Source organism: Manduca sexta, chromosome 6 (genome assembly GCF_014839805.1).
Source record: "Manduca sexta isolate Smith_Timp_Sample1 chromosome 6, JHU_Msex_v1.0, whole genome shotgun sequence".
Taxonomy (NCBI): domain Eukaryota; kingdom Metazoa; phylum Arthropoda; class Insecta; order Lepidoptera; family Sphingidae; genus Manduca; species Manduca sexta.
The window spans coordinates 3,285,460-3,310,643 of record NC_051120.1 but is presented as its reverse complement, the minus strand read 5'-3'; the positions used below and the strand labels follow the sequence as shown (position 1 = coordinate 3,310,643).

Here is a 25,184-nt window from a genome sequence, read left to right as displayed (position 1 = left end):
CCAAGTCACGATTTCGTCCATTACCGGAGACCACCATTTTTTGCTCCAAGAATAATGACACGTAATGATTAGATTACGCCGGTCCCTTGTATAAATTCCTTTTATACAAAAACAACAATATTTAGGAGTTTCTTATGGCCATCAGATGCTAATCTTCTACTACATAATGACGACCTGCATTAAAAAAACATCTTAATGTTTTGAAAGGGCTAATCTTCTATTTTAATATTTATCGAGCTAGCTTCTGATGTTTTCGGTAAACAGCAGCAATTAGGAAGGTATGCAAATATTCGTATTTCGATATTCGTATTTTTATTTGAAGCACTATAGAAGTAATAAACCCAAGCATTATTTTATTGGATAACCATACAATCTATTTAAACAGTACTATCCCGCATCAACCCACAGCGGATTTTAGTTCAAATTTCCATAACAAGTGTGAATTCTGGTTCAATAATACGATATCATGTTAGAAATTCAATAAAATAACCTGAATGGAAAGCCAAACAGCTATCAGAATCAATCCCACCAAATCATGCTGCATTAAAATTGATAGAATTGAGTACCTGCATCATAAACACAGCAGCCAGTAGGTAAACCCACTTCCGAACCCGACATGCATAATTAAAAACACGTATAATAAACCACATTAGCATATGCGGGTGTACGCATTGCGTTGGCTAGCGCGTGTAGCCGCGAATTGGGCGGCGATAATGACGGGTTATCAAAGTCCACAACAATGGTTACTATTTGATTAATTATTAAGCCATTATCGGTCATTACGCACGCCCTCGCGCGTCACGCTGTGCTTGGTTAACTTGCGTGTTGTATATTTTTAACTGGACAGAACGTGTAACCACGAAACTGTGATATGGACCTAAAAGGATTGTGATGATTTCGATTTTGGGACTCCAAAAATATAATTTGACAATTTATTCTTTGATTTAATTTCTTTGAAGAACCACAGTACCAAAGTAATCAGGGATTCCATTCCGAAATTTAAACTGTTTGCTAAAGGTAGGTGAATTATCTCGGAGAAAATTTATCTTTGGTACATTAAACAATCCCTAAGATTTTAAAATGACCAAATTAGGTGGTATTTCCATTCACACCTTAACATTCCCAAGCATCGGCATCAACCCATATCTCAAAAATTAGCCAGCACACCACACGGCGGCGCGGCGTGCTGAATCGATTCCCTACGGTCACAACACTGATACAAATTGACATTTATCGACTGCAGTGCTGTACCGGTGGACGTAACTCAACGGATTTACAAAGCTAACGATTGAATGCGCCACTTTCGCCAGTTCCTGTGGCTTTCTTCTGTCGATCTCCATACACGCTGTTAATTGATAGCCAACACTTGGTTCTACCGTGCTTTCAATATTTTCAATAGATCCAGCTATTACGGAAAATTTACTTTGAAACCAACTGCACTCCTATTGAACATATTTGGATATTGTTTTTACTTTTTTTTATTAATAAGTAGATTTCTTTACGAAGGGATGGCTCACTCGTAAGATCACTTAACTTTCGTGTTCTTTACGGAACACGCACCTAAAATTTTAAGGACTTTTTATTTCACAGCTATCAAATCCTAAAAATCGCTTTATCAGTGAAAGTTACTTACTATGACATAATATTTAACGCAAATCAATCTTTATGATTACGTCATCATCTGCAAATTTATAAGGGATACAGTCATTACATCATTTTGAAGGAAAGTTAAATATGCCTTGCAATTAGATAAGCCTTGAAGTGATATTAAATGACGGAGTATTTGATGCGGTTTGATATATTTATCCGCCATTGGACGTGGTAAATCGATTTATTATTTACTATTACATAATAGGCGTGAGTTAATACAATTTACATAATGTTAATTTGGAATTTTGTGTATTCAAACAACGATTCTAATTAGTCAACCAAGTTCAAAATTACACCTACATTTAGACATATTCTAAACTAAAGAATAAAGGTCAAAACCAAACACTCTACATACAATAACCAGAAGATTTTTGAAAATCTATAGACTATTGGTATCTACAAATCCTTATCATAAGTGATTCCTCTATCTGTACATCCAAGTTATAATTGTATCAACAAAATTCCAAAAAGTGTTATGACAGTACATCTCGTATGCACTGATCATAAACTTTGTTTTGTAAACGAACTGTTTGTGCTTTTGTAAATATTTACATACGTTGAATAATCAAATGTAGATATGATACCTCTGTAATACGTGTTTTCTAATGGATGAATTTGTTTCTGGGCGCGATGATTTAGGTATAATTGGCAACTATTTGCTGCAAGTTGTTGAACCAGATTTGGTGAGAACTCCAGCGGATTGGAAAACTAAAGTTGCAGAGGGCAGGCCACATGGTTTTTAGAATTGACGGCAGATGAAGCAAATAAGTTCTCGCGTAGAGACCACGTACCGTTAAACGCAGGGTTGGACTACCACCTGACTTGATAAAGGTTGTAAGAACACGCTTAATGCAAGCCTCTGACAAGTTTGTCTGGGAATCTTTAGAGGATGCCATGCAATAGACTTCACGTGGCCGATGATGATGGTGTCAAGCTTGAGCAAAAGATTTAACAAGAAGACGATGTTTGTTAAATCTATTTCATTACACCAAAACTCTATTATATACGGCAGCTAAGGCGATAAAAAAATATATTTTCCTCAATTACTTCGACATAGCACTTTTGAGCCATTCACGGGACTGTACTCCTATTTAATAATATTATTTGGCAGAAGCATTTGTGACCATACATAATTACATAGTGTAATTTCACATTTTATAAACGACCAAAATCCCTTTCTAAATTTTAGTACTTAAATCCATCAATACTATCACACCTGCAATAGAATTAATCTCACGTACCAATAAGTAGCTAATGCGTTTAGTTATAAGACATAAATACAATAACATTTGATTTAGCGCTCTCAAGCGTACATCATCGTCGAATAATCCTCGAGCACCACTTATACTTGTAATCTCGTTGTAACAAGTGAACGAGTTATAAAACCCTGCGAATACAACGTAACACTGTTTACTACTGTTACTATACGGGGGATTATTTTTAACCTCATGCATCTTGAGAGCCGTAGTGTAAACAAAACGAGCGTCGGTTAAACGACTCCCGCTGCGACGCTCGTCTCGAATATTTGTACTAGTATGTTCTTCGAGTCTATTACCTAGTTGTCTTAACAATCACATCTGAATTCACTGCCCAGTGGCTAGAATCAGCAAGTTTATAGATATAGTCAAGGCATCTTTTAAAGCTACTTGCATACCGATAGACATACAAGTCCATTGAACTGAGTTGAATATCATGGATTTTCAAATCAGTGCTTAAGTTTGTAGAAAGAATCCAGCTGATATGTTCTGAAAATACAGTGATCGTCCAGCCACTTTATTTATTACATATAATTAATGAATGACTCCCTGCTAGCCGAATTTCGGCCACGGTGGCAAACTTCATTATTAGAATATTCCGATGACACTACAATCCCACATGACCAGAGAGACATCAGGCGCAGGAACAACGGCTTTGAGAGGCAAGGGTGTATCAGACCGCCAATACCCATCATCCATCCGCGATCAGCGTGTGAGTAATTTTTAAGAGGGAACAACTCAGTCACAATTATTTTTAGCCATACCCGGGATTCGACCCAGAGTATTCCCACTCGTGCTGCGTACGCATTACAACTACGCCACCGATGCAGTCATTACACATAATACTTACCACAATGTAGAAAGTTAATATTACCCTGAATATATTTTAGATCACCAAACGCAATGGTGTTGGTGCCCCTGCAAAGTGGATAGACGACTTGATGAAATTCCAGAAACATCGTGGATGCAGGCCGATTTTGACACGTCCTCTAGGAAATCTTTAGGCCTACCGTGATTAGAAGTGGAAATCGTGAAGCTGATTATATGATATTTTGCACTACTACAAACTACTGATATTTAAATAAACACTATCCTAGTCGTTAGAGGTGTGCAATACTATAGATATCATGAATGTTCTATAATAATTAATAACATAATGAGGTAATATGTGCAGTCGGTAACCTTACACTTGTGTGCCAGGCCTTGATAGTGCAATGCGGCGGGTAATGTCGGGCGCATGCGATTCACACGAACATCCATTATTTATTATATTGATTCTTTGCGTTGCGTCGTACGGTCTACTCGGTTACAGTTATATATCATCATCTAAAATTGAAGTAAAATAATAATCTAGAAAATAAATGGGAAAGTACATAATATTAAATTTATTATCGTAAAATTACTGCATTTTGATACGCATATTACCACGTTTGTGTTCCAAATGACGCTATCACAATATACTTAATGTAATCGATATGTACCAATAGTAATAAATTAAAAACTAATAAGATTACCTTTATCACATTATGCGGACATCATTCGAAAGTCAAATACAGGATGTAACTTTTTGTATCGTATGCAAATCTCACAATTCCGCAATTTCAGATCACTTTGCAGGAAACTAATTATAATTGGCAAAATATTACATAACATTCTAAACCTAAATTACGTAAAGATACACACGATAATACATACATGGGGCAAACCTTCAAAGGAAACGTAGAAACCGGAGTCGTGAGAGATGTCAGATTGTAAGAACGACATCGAAATGAAAGATCACATGCAAACGACCGCTTCAGATCGGCAAGGGTCAATGGAGTACCGAGATAACTTGAAATAGAACTATTGAAAGTGTTATATAAGTTCGAGCGATGGAAGACAGTGTGGGAGCGGTAAAGATCGTAAGGAAATGATATTAGAGACGAAAGAGTACAAAAAGACTAGTAAACTAAAGCGGATGTACGAACAGTTCTAGTGGAAACGTTTGATACGATAGACAGTTTAGTATTTCGCAAGGCTATCAGGGGTTTTGAATAAAACACTAAGAGGAAATTATTTAAAGACGGCAAATTTGCAAGGCTTTAGATAGGTATAAGTATTTGACAATAATATGTTGAACATTGTTACGATGATATTAACCAAGGAATTTGCTGGACATATTTACTTACATAATAAATAAAAGTAATTTTTTCAACTAATTTAATTACCCATGTCAGCAATACCATAATAATAAAGCATTCTAGACACTAGTAAAGCAACTTTTTCAAAAGGAAGTTCTTAATTTTGTTAAAACCCAAAATTGCACTAACACGACTTTCTCCGCATCAACGGCCGTGTCGCATAAGATCCGGTGACCATTAAATCATTCTTATTTAAATTTCATAAATATTACAATCCGTTACGTCAATTTGCATTCTAAAATATGATGGCATTTATCACCTAGATAGCATATATTAAACACGATTATATTTCAGATAAAGTATCACATAACTGTTATATGCGTTTGTTAAAATGGCGTTCAAATGTTCCCCAAAAATGGATAACGCTACAAATATACTGCGTACACAAATAACCCCTTTTTAAAGACTATATTAACCCCAAAAGTCATAATATTTACGGCCAATAAACATGCGAGGGGCTCAGACACGCATGATAACGAAAATAATAAGAAAGTTTATATGCAGCTTTGTTTTAATTAATGAGCGGAGAGAATTACGTGTTTATGTTGGCAACATGCAGGGCACATGCGTTAGTGCCGTATAAATGAACTTTAAACCTGCATTGATATGAGTAAATGAAGCAAATAAAAATAATAAAACCTGACTACGTAAAAATGAAACTAAAAAGCGGTAATGTTATGGACAGGACTACAACTTAACCATAATGGCATGCCGCCGCGCTTGAGCGTTGCAAATTTCATAATGAAATCCATTTTTACACAATACGCAGAAATTAATAATTATTAATATAGAAGCATATGACTAACCTACTCGCTTCGCCGTAGTCGCGTAAAAATTGCCTTTAAAAGAAGCTGCATCTCATGGTGTAAATACCTCACGAATACCTAGATACCATCTTATCAATCTAATGAACAGAATCTTATAGGAATGACTATTTATGAGGCCGGTTGGGAAGTAGCTTTTGCATTGACACTTATATTACTGATTTATCTAAGCGTTTCTTCAAGTATGTCAGTGGATCTAACACACCTTTGTAAAGTATTTGGGTCATTATCAGATTAAACAAGATTCCGTGTTGTAAAGATAATGTGAATAATCACACACCAAGGCTCTCTTTGAATCTATGTTTATTTACGCTTGGAAAGATATAATGTACTTTAGCATAATCCAATGATTATGGACGTATCTTCAGTATTCATTCATTAAACTAGTGCAGAATTATTTATCGCTATTTCTAATTTACAAACACATAAAATGTTGGTAAGTACAAAACGCCTAAATTCTACCTAAAACCTATAGTCGGTTTTTTATATAAAATTAAGTAAGTAGGTACATATATCATTTTATTTTAATATTATTAAAGGACAATTATATTAGCAAGAAAATTTGCAGAAATCTTTCACTAGCAAATTTTACCGTGTAAACACAAACAAACACTGACTTCTGCAATCCTTTAAGATTGCATTTTAGATCGTGTATAAACACATACGAATTACTGCAAGGGTTGCATGCATAGTTCTATAACTATAATAATAATGCTGCTAGTAAACGCATCTGCAAGTTCTCGCGCAATATATTTCTGCAAGAATTTTCCAGTCTAAACTTAAAAATAATAGCTGTAATTCCTTATTTTTAAAACCTCAATATTCTCAAACCATACTAAAACAATAGCAACCCAGAAAACAACCTCAAAACAGAAACTACATCCAACATCTACAGTTATTACAGTGCATTCAAGATCTATCGTAGCGCCATTGATTGGTACAGTCCACCTAATTGATACGAAGCTGATGGGCGCGCTTGCACAACTATTATCTCATCACGTGTCATTATCTGACCATTATACAATTCAATTACTCTGGACATAGTGCGGGCATGTAGACGATTTATTAGGCCCTTCATTACAACGGCACTGGCTCAAGGCGTTGGCATGTTGCAACGGATTTTTCTTATAATTATTTTCATTATGTTCTGCCCGTCACACTTTTAATGTGATGGGAATCGTTCGGATCAATGGATGTGTAATTTGAGAATAAAAACCATTTACTTTTTAAATTAATGTCGTTGATGTCGACTAAGGAATAAAATAACATTCCAGACGATGCCTCGCGATGTTGACATTAATAACATTGATAAATACTATGGAATTCAACTTTTTCTGTATCATACTGGGTTACATAATGTCCTCAAATGTATTCTACATAGTAACTCGCAATATATATATATTAAGGGGGGATTGATGTTGACCAAATTACTAATAATAGCACCGTCAGGAAATGGATAAAATAAAAAATATGACTTAAAAAACGTATTGAGATTTGACTCATTATCATTTTTTATACAACCCAATATTATGAAAACAGCACTATAATGCTGCACTAAGCAATATTAACTCCCACCATGACGTAAACCCCATAAAGGTTCCATAATCGTCGTCCATCCTGCATAATTACTTCAAACCTTATAAAACCCAATACAGTAAGGAAATAAGCACCATATAACCCATCATAAGCATTGCGTGCACAGCGATGACCCTTCGTGTTCAAGCAATGAGTCAACATCTCGATTGAGCTTCCTTTTGTCCGACGCCAGTCCATTGTTGTAATTACCTGGTAATTTCTTTGTTTCGGCTGTTGCTGCGTTGTTAATTAACCTGTGAGAATGTGCGCTCATATGGTTTTCTTTTTCAATGGATTGCGTACATCGTTTGTTTGATGAAAATCCTGCCACGGTAACCTATTTCGTGATCGTCTATTTTTTAGTTTTGTCCAGTGTTAAACAGAATTTTCGCTATTCGACTAATCTCATAGTACGTGCTTACTACACGCTACGTATTTTATTTTGTGTTAACTAAAACATAGGATACTAAGTTGTCGACCCAAATAGTCCACTTGGTAGAACATCTAATTAATGAAAGTTATTACTCCAAAATCCAAAATAATCTCCGTTAGAAGATCAAATGTGTTCACTAAGCGCAAATTGATCATAGTTTTGAGTACTAAGGACCAAAATAGACATTGTTAATGGGTTGTTATGCTACAACTAACCCATAAGCCTGCAACCTGCAATAGTGTTAATTAATATCACCCTTTTCATTACGACTGCGATTAATCGTGATGCATTTACGCCAAACTCAGTTTCTGACAAACTGCTTGAATTCTCGTTGCTTTCATCCCCTGGTGCTTTTGAAATAAGGAATTGCTGATTACTACTGAAATACAGTCCTTAGTCATTCCATATAACAAAGATTTCTCAGTTTAATTTCGTCGATACGCCGCGACTTGGCGTTGCTAAATTCAATGCCTTCTAAGGAAATAAAGAAGGCAAAATAACAACAGCGGAACTGGTGGTATGTTTAGTTCTGAAATATCGACCATTAAGACTGTTGTCTCCATCGACGATCGCTAGAATCTTATCGGCGTATCTTATTGAATGAGCATTGTGCTTCTGATGACCCGAAGAAATGCATGTCGGAAAGAACATAACTTTTTCGCCATGTGTACGGTGGTGGTTATCCAACCTGGTAAAAAATATAACTGATATCCACAACTATTTTTACTGTTTATTATGTATTTTATTAGCATCTACTTTACATACCTATATTTGATTGTGGTAAATAAAGCTTTCTTATTTTTTAGTCAGTAACTACATCCAAAAGCTTATTAAATAAATGTGGTAACATTGTTTCTAAATTGTCACAGAATACAAACCCAGTTAATATTTCACACAAATTGTGCACGCGTTGGAAATTCAATAACCGACACTGGTTCCAGTTAGCAACATTTACTGGCAGTTAGTTATGCGACTCGTTTACCTTACGATCGGATTGCGTTCAAATCACCAGATAGTATTGGCGCTCTAGAAACTATTTACTTACGCGGCCATTAGGCAAATATAGATACATATCTTATTCAGGCATCTTAAACCGATGTGAACAAGACTTAACAAAATTACATTAAGTAATCGAAAAAAGGTAATATAAGAACATCACCCCTGTATTATACACTGTCCCACTGTTGGGCACGAGCCTCCTCTACTACTGAGAGGGATTAGGCCTTAGTCCACCGCGCTGGCCTAGTGCGGATTGGCAGAATTCACACACCTTCGAAATTCCTATAGACAACTTTTCAGGTGTGCAGGTTTCCTCACGATGTTTTCCTTCACCGTTAAAGCAAGCGATAATTCACAAAAAATACACACATAATTTTAGAAAAGTCAGAGGTGTGCCCTTGGGTTTTGAACCTGCGGATATTCGTCTCGGCAGTCCGTTCCACAAACAAGTAGGCTATCGCCGCTTTTAAAAAAAGTGATTACTATTATTTTCCTATTATAGATAAGCATGGATTTCCGTCATTGCCGCTCATCTTCCTTGAGTAGGTCTGCATCATTAATAAAGATATTAACATAGATTGAGGTTAGCATATGCATGCGAATTGGTCTAGACCAGGATAGATGGCGTGCACTGAGAAAAGCGTACTTCAGTATTGGACGCTGAATGAATTTTATTACTTACCAATATTCAATCTACCAACAGACTATTTCAGCACTCTACATATCGTTTCCGTAGTGTAGCGGTTATCACGTGTGCTTCACACGCACAAGGTCCCCGGTTCGATCCCGGGCGGAAACAGTCCAACTTTTTACATTTTATTTTTCAATTTCCCATGCAAATGACCTACTTTAAGCCGAGGAAATGATTATCGAGATAATGACGCGGTAGAATGTTGACAATGCGTACCCAACAAGAGGCAAGGCGTGGTAATTAAATTTAGAAAGCGGCACAGACGCAAGTACCGCACTAGATAGGATAATTTCTGTACGCGGAACTGTATCGACCTTTTAAATGCCTGATGGGTTATCTCGCTTAGTGGATAAATATGTTAACCTATGTCCTATACCAATATTATAACGAGGAAAAGTTTTAAGGGACTAATCTCTGGAATTACTAAAGCGATTTTGAAAATTGTTTCACTAATATGAAGGCGCTTTAGGTTTTTTATCCCGGAAAACTTTTTAAAACGCGGGCGAAGCCATAATTAACAGTTATTCGTTAATAAACTGATAGGCTCAGGTCAAGTTAATTGTTAGTTGTTACTTGTGAATGATTTAATTGGTAGTATTATATAAACGTTGATTTAAATCGTATGTAAGAAAATAAGCCATTCTAGTCTCATATTAGTCATTGTGCACTTCATAATCTATACTATTATATAAAGCTGAAGAGTTTGTTTGTTTGTTTGTTTGTTTGAACGCGCTAATCTCAGGAACTACCGGTCCAAATCGAAAAATTCTTTTTGCGTTGGATAGCCCTTTGTTCGTGGAGTGCTATAGGCTATATATCATCACGCTATACCCAATAGGAGCGGAGCAGTAATGGCTCATCTCAGGAAATACCGGTCCAAACTGAAAAATTATTTTTGTGTTGGATAGCCCTTTGTTCGTGTAGTGCTATAGGCTATATATCATCACGCTATACCCAATAGGAGCGGAGCAGTAATGGCTCATCTCAGGAACTACCGGTCCAAACTGAAAAAATCTTTTTGCGTTGGATAGCCCTTTGTTCCTGGAGTGCTATAGGCTATATATCATCACGCTATGACTAATAGGAGCGGAGCAGTAATGAAACATGTTGCAAAAACAGAGAAAATTATTAGTTTTGAGAGCTTCCGTTGCCTGCGCTGCGTAAACGGTTAAAGTTATGCAACAATGATGTATGACGGGATTGTTCCTCTTAAAAAGTTCTAAAAAATATATTATAAAACAAAGTCCCCCGCTGCATCTGTCTGGCTGAACGTGTTAAATTCAAAAACTACCCAACGTATTAAGATGAAATTTGATATGGAGATAGTTTGAGACCCTGGGAAGAACATAGGCTCCCGGGAAACTACTACTTTTATAACGGAAAACTTTAGCCTGAAAAACTTTATAACGCGGGCGGAGCCGCGGGCAAAAGCTAGTACATTATAATCTGTGTAGTGCATTAAGTTGAAACGGTTTTGAACTAACCTATATCGTTCATATCCAGAAATTCCTCACAATTTAAACAATATGTTGCTTCTATATTTATAGTGTACATTAATGTTTTTTTTTTGTTGAAACCATATCTTCAAAAGTGCCTCTTCCGGAACTCGCAAGCGCCATTTCCTCCAGACTTCAAAATTGAACAAAAATGACGGCAACGTCAATTGCCATTCACGCTAAGCGAAAACACTTCAAAGCCACATCGCCGGGTTTTATTAATTTTTACATTAAAAGCATTTCTCCTTTAACGGATCGTAAACATGAAAGCCCATTGGGGATTTTGAGTAAAAATATCAATAGAATGTTCACATTGGAGCGGAGTTCAGATTTGTAATCTGATGGATGGTATTTGATGCAGTCTTTTTAAGAAGAATAAACACTTTTAACTGTAGTAAGTTATCAATTGCATTACTAACTAGCTTTCGTGCCTTATCAATAAATACTAGTTTAAATAGTAGTTTAATACTAGTTTACAGGCTTGCCTAGTGTGGGGATCGTTGTCAATACATTGATTCATTTCGTACTGAAAATTTCATACTTTGTATATGGATTACGTATAAGATCTTTTGTGTTAAATAAAAATATATATTTTTTTCATAGACCTGTGGCTATGGATATGGGCGCCGTCAAGATTAGTTTTAGGGAGGTGAATCTGCACCTACGCACAATACTACATGATATCAATATTTTTTTTCCAATTCAAATCGCGCGGGTTTTTTACACCCTTCATCATAAAAAACCTCTTTGGTCGATACTTCCAATTGTTGCAGATTTATTCAGTCACTTATATTTTTTATGATTTATTTCTGGGTACGAGGGGGGTGCAAGAAGGTGCACGTGCCTATGGCTATGTATATAAAACACTAACAATAAGCCTCCCTCAATTCAGTAACTCAAAACCATTTTTCCGTCATCTGTCTGTGTCATGTAGTCATCCAACTTTAGAGACGATCTTCAATCAGGTGGGGTGCTCAGGCGCATCGTTTACGACGCCATTTTGTTTTTTATTGTACTCTTCCGCTTTCGTAAGACGTGTAAACGTGCTACATCAAAACAAATGACAGCCGCCACTATTTCTGGATACGAAAGTGTTACCATAAAAGGAGACTTTCGGTAGACGTGAAGAAATGGATTTGATCTTCCTGTATAAGTTGACATAAAGGAGACTAATACTTTACGTCATTAATTATGCAATATATATAATAATATTACGTAAAATGAAACATTTGTTTATGATTAATTACCAAATTTAGTATCAAAAATTCTCCTTTTACGAAAATATATCTGCAACTCTAAGAAGCCCATCACGGACAATTTGATTATGTATATTGTACTTATAATGGATGGCCACACATTGACAATAACACAATAACCTCAAATAAGTCCTCCGTTTTCGCAAATATATCTGGGACGCGTTAAGAACCCCATAGCGGATAACTAAACGTGAAGTATTAATACATTCGTATGAAACGAATAAATGCCACCTGACCGTCGTCAAACAGAACCAAGATTATTTTGATCACGATCTATTGTCCGACAGCAAACTAGCCAACTCAATTATTTTGTTTTTACGCGCGAGCACGATATTTCCAATACCAGGCAATGTACTTATTATTCGCAAACACTAAAAATCCAGAATTGTCGCAACTGAACTATTTATAAAAAATGTGCCCGGAAAGCAGCAACCCTGCGCAAGGCATCGTCACGTTGCGTTTACACTCGGAGCTGTCACCGGCTGATTGGATTATCGGTCGGTGACCTTTGAACCCGAATGCGATGCCGTGAACTATGGCCGTCGATGACTAATCCAAGTGCTTGTATGCTAAAGCTTCAGAGATAAACTAGTGTTTTAAAAAAAGGTTGTTATAGGAATAAAAAACAAAACAAATATCACACTTTTATCCCTTATGGGATACGCTGAGATGCACTCAAGTCACCTGCTTTTCACCATATTTGTTGTGCCCCTTGATGTGACAGAGAACAAGCCTATCACCGAATCAGGCACTAATTCTACTGATACTGATTCCGGGCTGATACTGAGCAGAAAAACCTAGTATCACTGCCCAACCGGGACCTCAAATCCGGGACCCCATTATTTTATTTTATTATTCCCTGCGGGGAACCATGGCATATGCAGCGGAGTGGTCGACTGTAATGGGCCATAGGATTTCCATGTTTTTTCTCAGTGCAATAGTGCCATCATGTGCAAATAATCTACTATAATGACTACTATTATTGTATAACATTTTATATTTGATGAAAAAAACATTATACACACCTGTTTAGAGCTCAAATAACATTTTATATATTTCAGATTTCCACAGTAACAACAACTACTTAAGTAATTAATAGCTATTGCAAACAATTATGGTTTTAAAAGTTTATACCACACAGATCTTACTTTTGTGTGTATTTAATACATCTATTGTTATTTGCTACTAAACATTTCTAAACAGTACCATAAAATTTTGCAGACACCATTTTGCAGATTCCTATAATTTACGTAATCTTATTATAAATTTTATACTTAATAATGTCATGGTGAGCATACCTTTACTGTATTCTTAAAAACAAATAAAGCATAATATCCTAAGTGCCAAATTTTATTTTTTTGTATTAACACAAATGTTCGAAATTTAAATAAATCTAGGTACCTTCTTTTTTTATGTGTATTGTTTGATATTTACTCACAAAAGAATCTGTAATGTAGGTTTATTTCTATGCCAACAGATTCATGTCAACGGCCTTTGTATGAAACAGCTGAGCTGGCTATTTATATTATATGTATAAATTGGCAATCAAAGCTGCCATGGTAGAGACATTTTGATTAATAAGAAGGGAAATTTTAAAAAGTCCTTTGAAGCAATTTTGGCAATGTGCACTTGCCATCTGCCAATTTAGTATTACTACTTATTTAATTATCATTTTCTCGAGCTTTCCTTACCTCATTCTGGATATGAATTTAAAATGCATTATCTGTTATGTCCCCAAATAATTATTTAAATTAATTTATAAAATACAGAAATATTTATTGAATTAAAAAAAATTATTCTGATTTCTATAGGATAAAAACCCAGACATTTATTAAAATATTTAAAATGTGCTTAATAAACTCAATAACAGTATTTTAAATAAAAATCTCTTCCTATACAAACACCAATTGATTAAAATAAGAAAGTACTTAATATAAAGATTAAAGTTTCTAGGGTAATTTTATTATATAATAATATTACATTTTAGTGTGATTACCTACAATAAACATATATACCATTATTATCTGAAACAATAACTTACTTTAGGTACATTTTTCATTGATAACATATCAGGTAAATCCAAAGATTACACAGAATCGCGAATCGTATTCGTCAAAACCTTTGATAGGATAATAATTGCAAAATCAAGGCAAACACAACGTCCAGTTACAGTGACGCATAATCGATAAATCAAGGTTGAAAGAAATGCAGCTGCAGTTTTATTACACCAAAACTGTTGGCCAAGTAAATTACAAAAGCGATACCGTAAGCAAGCATTACTGTAACGGTTAAGCTTATTACGCCACAATTACGGCGTTCTTCTACTTATAAGGCTTCACTAAAAACAAATCACATGGAAGTTATTCGCAAAATTAAGCACATAAATAACTTACCCGGCTACAGGTGAATGCAACCAAACTTGCATTTGTCCAACATCCGCACTAAAATACACAAAGAAAAGTTCGTTAATCACTATCACAACACAAACAGCACTTGTTTTATGCAATAATCTTGTATTTTTTCAATAAATTCATGTGAAAACATGAAAAATGCATTCATGAACAACAAACTTCCCCACGGCCACCGACCAACTTTACCGCACACAAGAAACAATTTTATTACTCGACTAAATTATATTTAAAACTAACTAGCCCGTATAGTCTATGACATAAGAACTATTTTTCAATACTCCCTAATGAAACATTAAAGTATGTCTATTTCACATTGTTACGACGAAAGATAAAATCTGCATAGAGTAGTCCAATTATAATGAAGTATTGATGTTGCTTTTATATTTAGATACAGAAGGAAATTCGCATATATTTTTTATCAATATATATAATACTTTTTATTTCTTTCGTGATTCAATCAAAAATCCAATAAGTATAAATCTGTTAGGTGTGAACTAACCTTTTACGATATTTAAATACGTGTAGTGCCATCTAGTGAATGAAATTGGCAACAATAATAAACTTTGTGAACTATTAACGGCAACAGCATTGTGGCAATAAATTACATTGAGCTGTACATTGTAGAGAAATTATCGCGCTAGATTTAATAGAAAGATTTTCAAAATAAAATCAATTATTGTACTATTATATTGTTTATTTTACTAACTTTCAATTACATTATTAAATACAATTAACCAAGTTGCGTTTTGGGTGCTGTAAAAGTGCGTTTCCTGGCCATCTTCTTACGCGCCATTTGTAATTGTTGCAGCTGATTATTGACCTCAGACCAGATGTCGCTTTGTTCCTCCATCGGTATCGTTTTTCTGGAAAAATATATGTTTATTGGCAAATTATTTATGGTCAAATATTAGTCAATTATTGTCTTGTAAAAATATATAATATTTTAATTATTAAAAAAATTAAGCACCTGTACTGCTTCATCAAATCGAATTTCTCCCAAGGTGTTTGCCTAAGTTTGCGATTTAATCTATTAGTTGTAGTCAAATATTGCTCAATGTTGGCAATTCCTTTCAGCTCTTGACGCTCCCATCTTTCCAACCATGGTTTGGGTTTCAGTTTTACCTAAAACAGAAAATTAGAGATTCAAATCATTTTTAACTTTGTGTTTAAAATAATCAAAATTGTCTACAGTGGAAAACTTTTTGTACATTCATTTCGTTCATGATTGAAATTCCTTTTAAATAAACAAAACAAACCAACGCACATCACTGCGTTATTCACAAAGGGTCAGGCAACAGTGTGACTTGGGCACCCACTTTTCACTATGTATCTGTTACGTCCCATTATTAGAGGGCAAGCCTATCACCACTTTAAATCAATTGCAGTCACTAGGCAGACTAATAAGAAAACCTAACATTGCTTTGTCCCTAGATTTAATTTTGAATTATTAAAAACTCCTTAATTACCTTCAAAGGATTAACAGGCACCGGTGTACCCTCGGGCAATATCTCGGGGTCCATGTCCAGAGGGAAAGTGCTGTATTCAGGCAGAGCATCTCTCAAATAAAACAGTTTATCATCAAGGCGTTTCTCCAGACGAAGGACTTGTATCTTGTGAATTGTTGGATCGTAAAGATCGTATCTAACCTGGAATGGGATACCAATATCATATGAGTCTAGGTATTGATTTATAGATTATTGTGTTTGAATAAATAAGTACATATGCTATATGAATGCTAAGTAAGGTAACATATAACATAGTTGATAACAGTGAGGTGGTGAATCATTAACAAAGAATATCTGCAGATATGGATATTTGGCAGAAAGATCTGTGGATATGGATCCTAACATGCTTACTCAATTGATGTTGGTGCATTTGACCTTCATGGATTATGCTGCTTGACAGGCAGGATAGTACATGTTTCAATTTGCATAGCAAGGTTCTTTCTTTCATTTTAAAGTTGCCAAGTTATTCTTTTTAAAGTACAATCTACCATTAAAACCAAATAAAATAGGGTTACCTCCAAACCCTGATGATCAACAACATTCCTCAAAGTGAACTCTGCTCTCAATCCACAGCCCTTACGTTCAATGCAAATACCAACAAATTTGTTGGTCTTGCCTTGGGCATGAGGGTCTGCGATTGTCACCGCTAGGATGGAACCTGAAAACAGTATTAAAGACGATGGTAAGTATGGCACCTGATATGGCTTTTTTAATACCAAAGAGTATATATTCAAGAAACAATGACAATAAATGTAAGCATTATACATACCAACATAAAACTCAGGAATATCAATCTGTTGTCTCCGTTTTAACATATCGGCTCTCTCCATCTTCTCGCGAAGACTGTTCCTCCATTTAGGGTTGGGATCGGGAAGAAACTCTGGATATATATGTCGGTGTTCTAAAATGGGATTTGTGCTCTTAGGTCCTCGACGCTGAGGAACCTCTTTAGGTTCTTCTTGTGGAGGCTCCTCCACTCTCTCCGGCAGTGTAGAAAGTGCTCTGAACTCTAAAAATATCATTATATTTAGACATAAAATCGCAAAATCCTGTTCGTTAAAAAGTAGATGTTATAACCTCTTCGGATCACCCATTTGGTTGCGGATATTATATCCGTCGGCAATTTTCTGAGGGCCATAGCCATATTTTTTTATAAAAAGGTTAAAAACTCAGATTTTCACTTAAGAATGTACAATAACTAATAACTTAAGAACATTTCTCACGACTCAAAATCACAATATAATTTGACAGAACGTTTTGTAGTTTGTTTATACTAGAAATAATCTTTTCTGTAAATTATTTGATTCCCTAATAATTATTTATACTATTTTGAACGTAAGTTTTCTAAATTGTTATTTTTATCACTCAGTGTAGGTAATTGTATATTTTTTTTTTATTTGAATATTATTTTTTTCGGCATTTCCGCTCATTCATTTGGTAATCTATAGATAAAAAATGTATATATCAATTTATAAATATGGCAACTATTTATTTGTCAGTTTGATTCGAAGTTCCGATTGTCAAATGTCAAATTGAACGTCAAACAAACAAGAAAATCGATTTCTTGACCCAATTTTCATCGTGTTTCCTGGAAATTACTTCACAAATCCATGTCCTCAATAATGCAGAAGTGTAACGATGATAACATTCCTTTAGCTGACGACGACCCGCAAGTAATTATTACAGATGATATGGAAAACAATCATCTAGATCATGGTCGGTCGATGGACTCCCTGCCGAGTTCGTATACAGGAGGATCTTCCAGTCCTGGCCTGAATGGACCAGCGAGCTTCGAACCAGACTCCGGAATCGACGAGCAAGAGGAGAAAGCGAGACTCATATCACAAGTGTTGGAGTTACAGAACACATTGGATGGTAAATGTTGATTGTTGAACAATGTTATTAGTCATAACTAGTAATTAATGCTTTGTGGAACGATGAATCCACAAGAAATGTTAAGAAAGATATGTTATGCGTTATAATGATTAAAATTGAGTTACGATTTAGTATCTTGTAACGAGAATTCGTGGTCAAAATGGCTTTATTTGGTTTATGTTTTGTCTGCACTTATAATAAAACGATTTCCGAGGTTAGAATGTACCAAATTTTCAGTAAATGAGTTAAGATTATTTTACTTTTTATATGGCCAAAATACGTACATACTAGGTATGTACTTGAAAAAATACTGAAGTAATATTTGGTTGTCAAAATTCTGTGTAAATTTTTACTTTCGCAAAAGGGAAGGTATTCATCAAAGACTAAAAATGCACTTTGTGAAAATAAATATACAATATTACCATAGTAAGAAAATGTGAATGTTAGTTACACCTGGTTTTTTGCCCATTAGATGTATGTATATTACAAGTTTATCTTTAAAAAAGGTATGTCATAGAAATCCTCAAATCGGTTAAGTTATGTTGAAACTTTGCAAAGTATGTGCGAGCAAGTTGCGATAGCAGCCGATGAGCACTAATTCATCTTGAGGTTAGAATTTATGGATTAATTTTCTATACTTTTCATAATTAATTAATTTTAATAAGTACTTCAGTGAAACTTAAGAGCAGAATTTATTATCGGAGAGAATCATTTTATTTATTACAATCACTTTTGACCTCAAAACCGAGTTACAAAAATGTAAATTGTAACCATGGCAAATATTAAATAATCATAATTGACATTACTACACCAACTGCATTTTTAAAGTCTCAATAATATTATGTTCCTTTGTATACCACTAATAAAGTACAATGTGCTTTCCAGATCTGTCCCAGAGGGTGGACTCAGTAAAAGAAGAAAATCTGAAATTACGTTCAGAGAATCAAGTACTGGGACAGTATATAGAAAACTTAATGTCGGCCTCATCAGTTTTTCAATCAACCACTCCTAATGTACATAAAAAGTAATCATTTGTCATTCTCTCGCTGTAAAATTACCCTTTTAACTTTTATTTAAAATTGGTGCAATGGCAGAAATGTTTGGCATCTAGACACTGAAATAATTTAATGATCAAATTAAAATGTTTTTAATTGTATATTTTACAAGGCAATTATGCTTATGATACACTCAAAGCAATTTGTCATCATCTCACCACACCAAGGAATGATATTAGTTGATGTTGTTAGTTACTATTGCAATCATAATAAATAATTTTACAGTAAAATGATTAATTATGTTTAAAGAAATAATTAAGGATATGCTTTCCAGCTAATGTCAAATTACAAAAAATATGTGATTTTACACAACATGCTTCTGCATTGCATTGGTAAAAGGTGTGCTTGTACAATTAGGAATGTGATTCAGTAAAATAAATATAATATTATAAATGGAAATTAATGGCTCTCATGATTTATATATAAATTTCTTAATATATTGATCTGAATTATTTTATTAGGTATATATTATGAGAAATTGATTTGTTTTGTTTTTATTACATTCAGTATTAATAACACAGAATTACAAGGAAATATTTAGTTTTTAGCAATATACCTGTGTAACAAAGTTGTTATGATCTCTTAAATCTGTATAAGTGTATGTTTTGAAGTTTTATATCACCTTGTACCCAAAGTACCTAATATAATGGCCCAATAAGGGGCCTTGCAAATACATATTTTAATTATTGTTCAACTTAAGTAGTGTTTTGTTTTTTACGTAAATTGTGTGTAATGTAACAAAACAATGAATAATTAAAACACTGATAAATGTTTATTGGTATGGTAAATTATATTTACGAGAGTAATTACATCCATATTCACAAATGTTACCTAAGGACAAGGCAGTGCTATGGTAAAAAGTATGTTACCCAGTGCTTGTATCATGATTGTGTTGTAATTACTAAATATTGTAACAGGATATTTCTTTATTTCACTGTGAGATAAGCAAAGCCTCAAAAGCCAAAGTAAAAAAATCTTAACATCAAGCATTCGGGAGTACTGTACGTCCTCATAGTATTGTTTGTGAATATGGGTGTTAAGTTAAGGGTTTCGTGTGCCTAAAGCACTCTCCCGACAGTCTGGTGTGTTTGTATAAGCCGGCCCTGCCAGACTAACAAACGTATAGTCAGGTTATATAAAAAAAATGAGTGTTAATGTGTGTAATTAGGTGTTCATGTGTCAGCACTGCATACAAATCACAGTTATATAAATATATGTAAATTATATAGAGCTTAGCTTTATAAAGGCTATATACACAGGTATGTTTAGAAAATAATTATATATTAAAATATCTCAATTTATACACATTTGCAAATTGGGCGCAAACTACATAAATAATATGTGGGGCAATCGGATATATAAATTTTGTTTTGGAACTATGTAAATTACATTAATAAACTTTACGCCCTTTGGAAAAAGGTTAACTATGGAATACATAATATTATATAATTGTTGAAATAATCCAATTAATAAATACCTATGTAACTACATTCCAGATTTTATTAAAATATAGAATAGTTAAAAAACTGCTCTCATTCTAATAAATCAAAGTTTTATTTTTAAGCTCTTAAATATAAATTTTATTTTGTTTAATGGTGCATATTCTTTTTTAGACATATTTGATGGTTTGAATAATTACAAGTTACTGGTTTTTTCATAATAATAATCGTTAATCCAAACAACTAGCCCACTGTTTACCTCCGTTTTCAATAAACAATCCGAATTGATTTTTTCGATCCATCGTGGAAATGCCCAATCAGAACAATGTTTTATTTGACATGCTTACAAATGACTTATTTTGATTGGCTTCTCTGGATCGGATCGAAGATTAAGATTGGGATCGTTTGTTAAAAACTGTTGTTAGTTTCTCAAATTAAGAATTCCACTCTGCCTTTATAATTCGAGTTTTTTTTAATCGACTATTTTCATAATGATTAAAGTAGTCTCGGAAACAATTAAAACTACGCACCATGAGTGGTTTATTAATAGTATTACACAAAACTCAGTCATGAAACCGCCGCCTGATAATGTCAGTATAATAATATTCTTGTAGACCCAGACTTGGCGTCTACGTGCCAAAATAAATAATGAAGATGATTCACATGTCACATGTATTGATAATGTCCTCTGCGTGGTCTACGTAAATACCGTCTGTCAAATGACGCCACGCAATGACTTCAGATTAATTTGCGTCAACCATCCATGACCAATGTTGGCCAAACGCCTGGTTATAAAATAGTCATTTCTTATTAAATTTATTAATCTATACTATTATATAAAGCTGAAGAGTTTGTTTGTTTGTTTGTTTGTTTGTTTGAACGCGCTAATCTCAGGAACTACCGGTCCAAACTGAAAAATTCTTTTTGCGTTGGATAGCCCTATGTTCGTGGAGTGCTATAGGCTATATATCATCACGCTATACCCAATAGGAGCGGAGCAGTAATGCCTAATCTCAGGAACTACCGGTCCGAACTGAAAAATTCTTTTGCGTTGGATAGCCCTTTGTTCGTGGAGTACTATAGGCTATATATCATCACGCTATACCCAATAGGAACGGAGCAGTAATGCCTAATCTCAGGAACTACCGGTCCGAACTGAAAAATTCTTTTTGCGTTGGATAGCCTTTTGTTCCTGGAGTGCTATAGGCTATATATCATCACGCTATGACCAATAGGAGCAGAGCAGTAATGGCTAATCTCAGAAACTAGGAGTTTGAACTGAATAATTATTTTTGTATTGGATAGCCCTTTGTTCATGAAGTGCTATAGGATATATATTATCACGCTATGACCAATAGGAGCAGAGCAGTAATGGCTAATCTCAGAAACTAGGAGTTTGAACTGAATAATTATTTTTGTGTTGGATAGCCCTTTGTTCCTGGAATGCTATAGGCTATATATATCATCACGCTATGCCCAATAGGAGCGGAGCAGTAATCGCTAATCTCAGGAACTACCGGTTCGAACTGAAAAAATATTTTTGTGTTGGATAACCCTTTGTTCCTGGAGTGCTATAGGTTATATATCGTCACGCTATGACCAATAGGAGCGGAGCAGTAATGAAACATGATGCAAAAACGGGGACAATTTATTAGTTTTGAGAGCTTCTGTTGCGTGCGCTGCGTAAACGGTTAAAGTTATGCAACAATAATGTATGACGGGATTGTTCCTCTTAAAAAGTTCTACAAAAATATATCATAACACAAAGTCCCCCGCTGCATCGGTCTACCCGAAAGTGTGTGTGTTAAAGTCAAAAACTACCCAACGTATTAGGATAAAATTTGGTATGGAGACAGTTTGAGACCCTGGGAAGAACATAGGCTCCCGGGAAAATATATAGCGTGACTTTTATAACGGAAAACTTTAGCCCGAAAAACTTTATAACGCGGGCGGAGCCGCGGGCAAAAGCTAGTTGTTTATAAATAAAGAATATGGAAATAGATTGGACTTGCAAATATTAAACGCAATTTAAAGGTATTTTTCCATCTTCTTTGCCTTAATGAGGGAATACAATAAAGAAATCAGGTTCAATACTTATTTATTTAAAAACTAAAAATGAAGAAAATTAGTCTGTTTCGGATTCTTGTTTAATAGTTGCAATAACAGCTTGTTCAAAATGCGGTGTCGGTATCTCGTTTCTTTCAAATTCGCCAGACACATCCTGTGCGTCCCCGTCTTGAGCCGAACACGATGGTTGGTCTGAAGAATTGTGATTGCGTGATGATGGTGATGAATTATTGGAAAATATATATGATAGTCTTACAGCGGACAGCATGCTTTGTATTTTGCTCTGTGTGTCCACCGCAATATGTAAAGGTAGACTTCTTAATTGTGCTGCTACACTCAAAGCGAAGTAATGAAATTCGTCTTCCGTGTGCAAAGTTTGCGTATTTACGATTCTAGATATGTTTTCTAGCTCTTGTATGGCATTTGGAATTGAATTGTCATTCGACTCGTGTCGTTTTTTTCGTGCAAGCTTTCGCTGTTTGGGTTTCGAGGGATGCTGATCTGATGCTGGTGTGACGGTGTGACTGATGCTGGTAGACGATGGCGACTTTGAATGGAATGTTGTTTCATTTGTAAATAGCCTGGTGTCTTGTATCAGCAGTTCGGAGTTATCTGCTGATGGTACTTGAAGTTCCTGCAACATAAAAGATTTTACTAGTTTTTATTAATGTTATTATTACACAAAGTATAGGGGACTTGGCTAAAGCCTGGCTAAACACACTGATAAAATTCTATAAAGAACTACTAGTAGAATACCTAAGCCAACAAGAAAACATCCGAATATAAATAGCGTTTTTAAACATACCTATCATGTAAATTTTCACCGATTTTTAAATCAAGACGTATGACAATTGTGCAAAATGTATATTGCCTTGTAATACAAGCGAGAACGTTGTACTTAATCGGAAACAAAAATTTTACTAATTACATGCATTCCGTGTTTAAAACCTTGAAACTTCTAATTTCCATTACGCCGATAAAGTAACACAATAAACCAATCAAAATAAGACATTTGCAAGCATATCTAAAAACCCTTTATTCTGATTTTCGCGATGGATTGAAAAAAGGATTGGGATCAAAATGGCGGTTAGTCAGAACATCATAAAAAGTTTGTGAATACTTACTGTTTCACTACTAGTGTCGGGGTTTTCTGCTAGATCACCAAGAAACGAATGCATCTCGTCGAACCAAGACAAACTGGACTTGTACACCGAACCATCGGGCGAACGTTTAGAATCTCTCAATTTTTTAAGTTCTGTATGGTAGATCGATCTTAGGTTTTTTATCTTGATTTTAAGACTTTTTAAATCCATATATTTATCGTTCAAAGAGGTTAAGATACTTTGGTATGCTTGTTGCCTAGAAATTTAGTTTTTATATAAAGGAGACCGAACATTCCACAAACATTCATGGTCGCGGTACATACTAATAAAATTTAAAGTTTTCTCGTCGCCCCATCGAGCCATCGCGTGTTACGTGCTTAACAAGTTTACACTAAATAAAAGTAGGTAGCATGCTCGCAACTCTCCCCTCTACCTGCGCTCCACACCTTATGCTAGTTAGGTTACCGTCACACCAAGAGAAGTGAAAGATTGTTGAAAACTAATCTCTAGTCTCAAGAGATGAAGTAAGGTTTTAGCAATAGCAGCTTACATTGCAGGCGTAGGTATTCCTATTTTATAGATACTTAAGTACTTTATAAGTACTCGAAATAAATTGCAGATAAAGTCAAATAGTTAAATTTATTGATTGCTGTCTTAATTAAGTACTTATTGAAAGAAGACATGCTATGCAGTATTTATAAGTAATCCTCGTTGAAGTAATTTTTAAAACCTGAAAATTTTATTATTTTTCTCTCTTTCTATCTTTTACCATCTTCGATAATAAGTAAGTAATTAATTTAGACCAGTCAATCTGATATTACCTACTTATAATTTTAACTTTTCTTTTCCTATTAAACTAAGTTTTATAGGTTTCTGTGCGACGAGAGTCTTAGAAACTAATTAACACCCATCTCATCATTGGTCAGGGGGCATGGTTGCGTTAACTAACAACGATAACTTGGTATTTCTTCAAATCGAAAGAACAAGGCACAATATTACGACGTTTATTTAGTGTACACGTATACAGAGAGCATGCTCAATCAAAAGTATAGAGAAGTTTGTAGGATTAATATTAGTATTAAAAAGACGCGAGTGAAATGTCAACTAGGGTAATTATTGAAATAAACACACAAAATATTTTTAAATCATATTTAATTTAATATTAGACGAATACGCTAAAAACGCCTGCGGCATTTAGCACGCAACTACTAGCATATCTAAATGAGGCCTTTTAACAGGCAATTAGCATGCTCTTTAGTCTTTTCACCTTGTATATACAAGGTGTAAAGACTAGCCTGAGCCTACTAACTAAGCCTGGAAGTTGCAATGTTATAACATTATCTTCCAGGCTTTTAATAGAAATAAATCT

The 25,184-nt window shown here is 34.6% G+C and overlaps 4 protein-coding genes and 1 non-coding gene across 7 annotated transcripts in view; 2 read left to right on the top strand and 3 right to left on the bottom strand.

Moving 5' to 3' along the window:
• LOC115444450 overlaps window positions 1-14,988 on the bottom strand; it is a 365,866-nt gene extending 350,878 nt beyond the window's left edge. For all 3 annotated transcript variants that reach the window (XM_037446463.1, XM_037446477.1, XM_037446478.1), the window contains exon 1: window positions 14,754-14,988. The gene's annotated coding sequence lies outside the window, so the exon portion shown is untranslated. The remainder of the gene's footprint in view (window positions 1-14,753) is intronic.
• Trnav-cac lies at window positions 9,644-9,716 on the top strand. Its single transcript has one exon. It is a non-coding gene; the product is annotated as a tRNA-Val (tRNA).
• A 456-nt stretch (window positions 14,989-15,444) lies between the features above and the next one.
• On the bottom strand, window positions 15,445-17,646 carry LOC115452023 (39S ribosomal protein L19, mitochondrial). The gene is made up of 6 exons (XM_030180459.2): window positions 17,354-17,646; window positions 17,046-17,285; window positions 16,792-16,934; window positions 16,238-16,417; window positions 15,739-15,893; window positions 15,445-15,634 (listed from the first exon to the last, which is right to left on the bottom strand). Exons 1-6 carry the CDS (start codon window positions 17,418-17,420, stop codon window positions 15,502-15,504), a joined length of 918 nt encoding a protein of 305 aa, XP_030036319.2. The 5' UTR covers window positions 17,421-17,646; the 3' UTR covers window positions 15,445-15,501.
• Window positions 17,647-17,780: 134 nt separating this feature from the next.
• LOC115452017 (short coiled-coil protein homolog) lies at window positions 17,781-20,799 on the top strand. Its single transcript, XM_030180451.2, has 2 exons — window positions 17,781-18,151; window positions 19,037-20,799. Exons 1-2 carry the CDS (start codon window positions 17,887-17,889, stop codon window positions 19,177-19,179), a joined length of 408 nt encoding a protein of 135 aa, XP_030036311.1. The 5' UTR covers window positions 17,781-17,886; the 3' UTR covers window positions 19,180-20,799.
• A 1,927-nt stretch (window positions 20,800-22,726) lies between these two features.
• LOC115452014 lies at window positions 22,727-24,213 on the bottom strand. The gene is made up of 2 exons (XM_037446834.1): window positions 23,837-24,213; window positions 22,727-23,346 (listed from the first exon to the last, which is right to left on the bottom strand). The coding sequence occupies exons 1-2, from the start codon at window positions 24,023-24,025 to the stop codon at window positions 22,771-22,773; spliced, it is 765 nt and encodes a 254-aa protein (XP_037302731.1). The 5' UTR covers window positions 24,026-24,213; the 3' UTR covers window positions 22,727-22,770.
• Between the last annotated feature and the right edge of the window lie 971 nt (window positions 24,214-25,184).

Excerpts from the sequence above, each read along its gene's own strand:
- LOC115452017 (XM_030180451.2), top strand. The coding sequence starts at position 17,887 with ATGTCCTCAATAATGCAGAAGTGTAACGATGATAACATTCCTTTAGCT. Across the intron at positions 18,152-19,036 it reads GTTACAGAACACATTGGATG|ATCTGTCCCAGAGGGTGGAC; the intron begins GTAAATGTTGAT and ends TGTGCTTTCCAG.
- LOC115452014 (XM_037446834.1), bottom strand. The coding sequence starts at position 24,025 with ATGGATTTAAAAAGTCTTAAAATCAAGATAAAAAACCTAAGATCGATC. Across the intron at positions 23,347-23,836 it reads CCGACACTAGTAGTGAAACA|GAACTTCAAGTACCATCAGC; the intron begins GTAAGTATTCAC and ends TTTATGTTGCAG.
- LOC115452023 (XM_030180459.2), bottom strand. The coding sequence starts at position 17,420 with ATGGCTATGGCCCTCAGAAAATTGCCGACGGATATAATATCCGCAACC. Across the intron at positions 17,286-17,353 it reads CAAATGGGTGATCCGAAGAG|AGTTCAGAGCACTTTCTACA; the intron begins GTTATAACATCT and ends TGATATTTTTAG. Across the intron at positions 16,418-16,791 it reads TTGATCATCAGGGTTTGGAG|GTTAGATACGATCTTTACGA; the intron begins GTAACCCTATTT and ends ATCCCATTCCAG.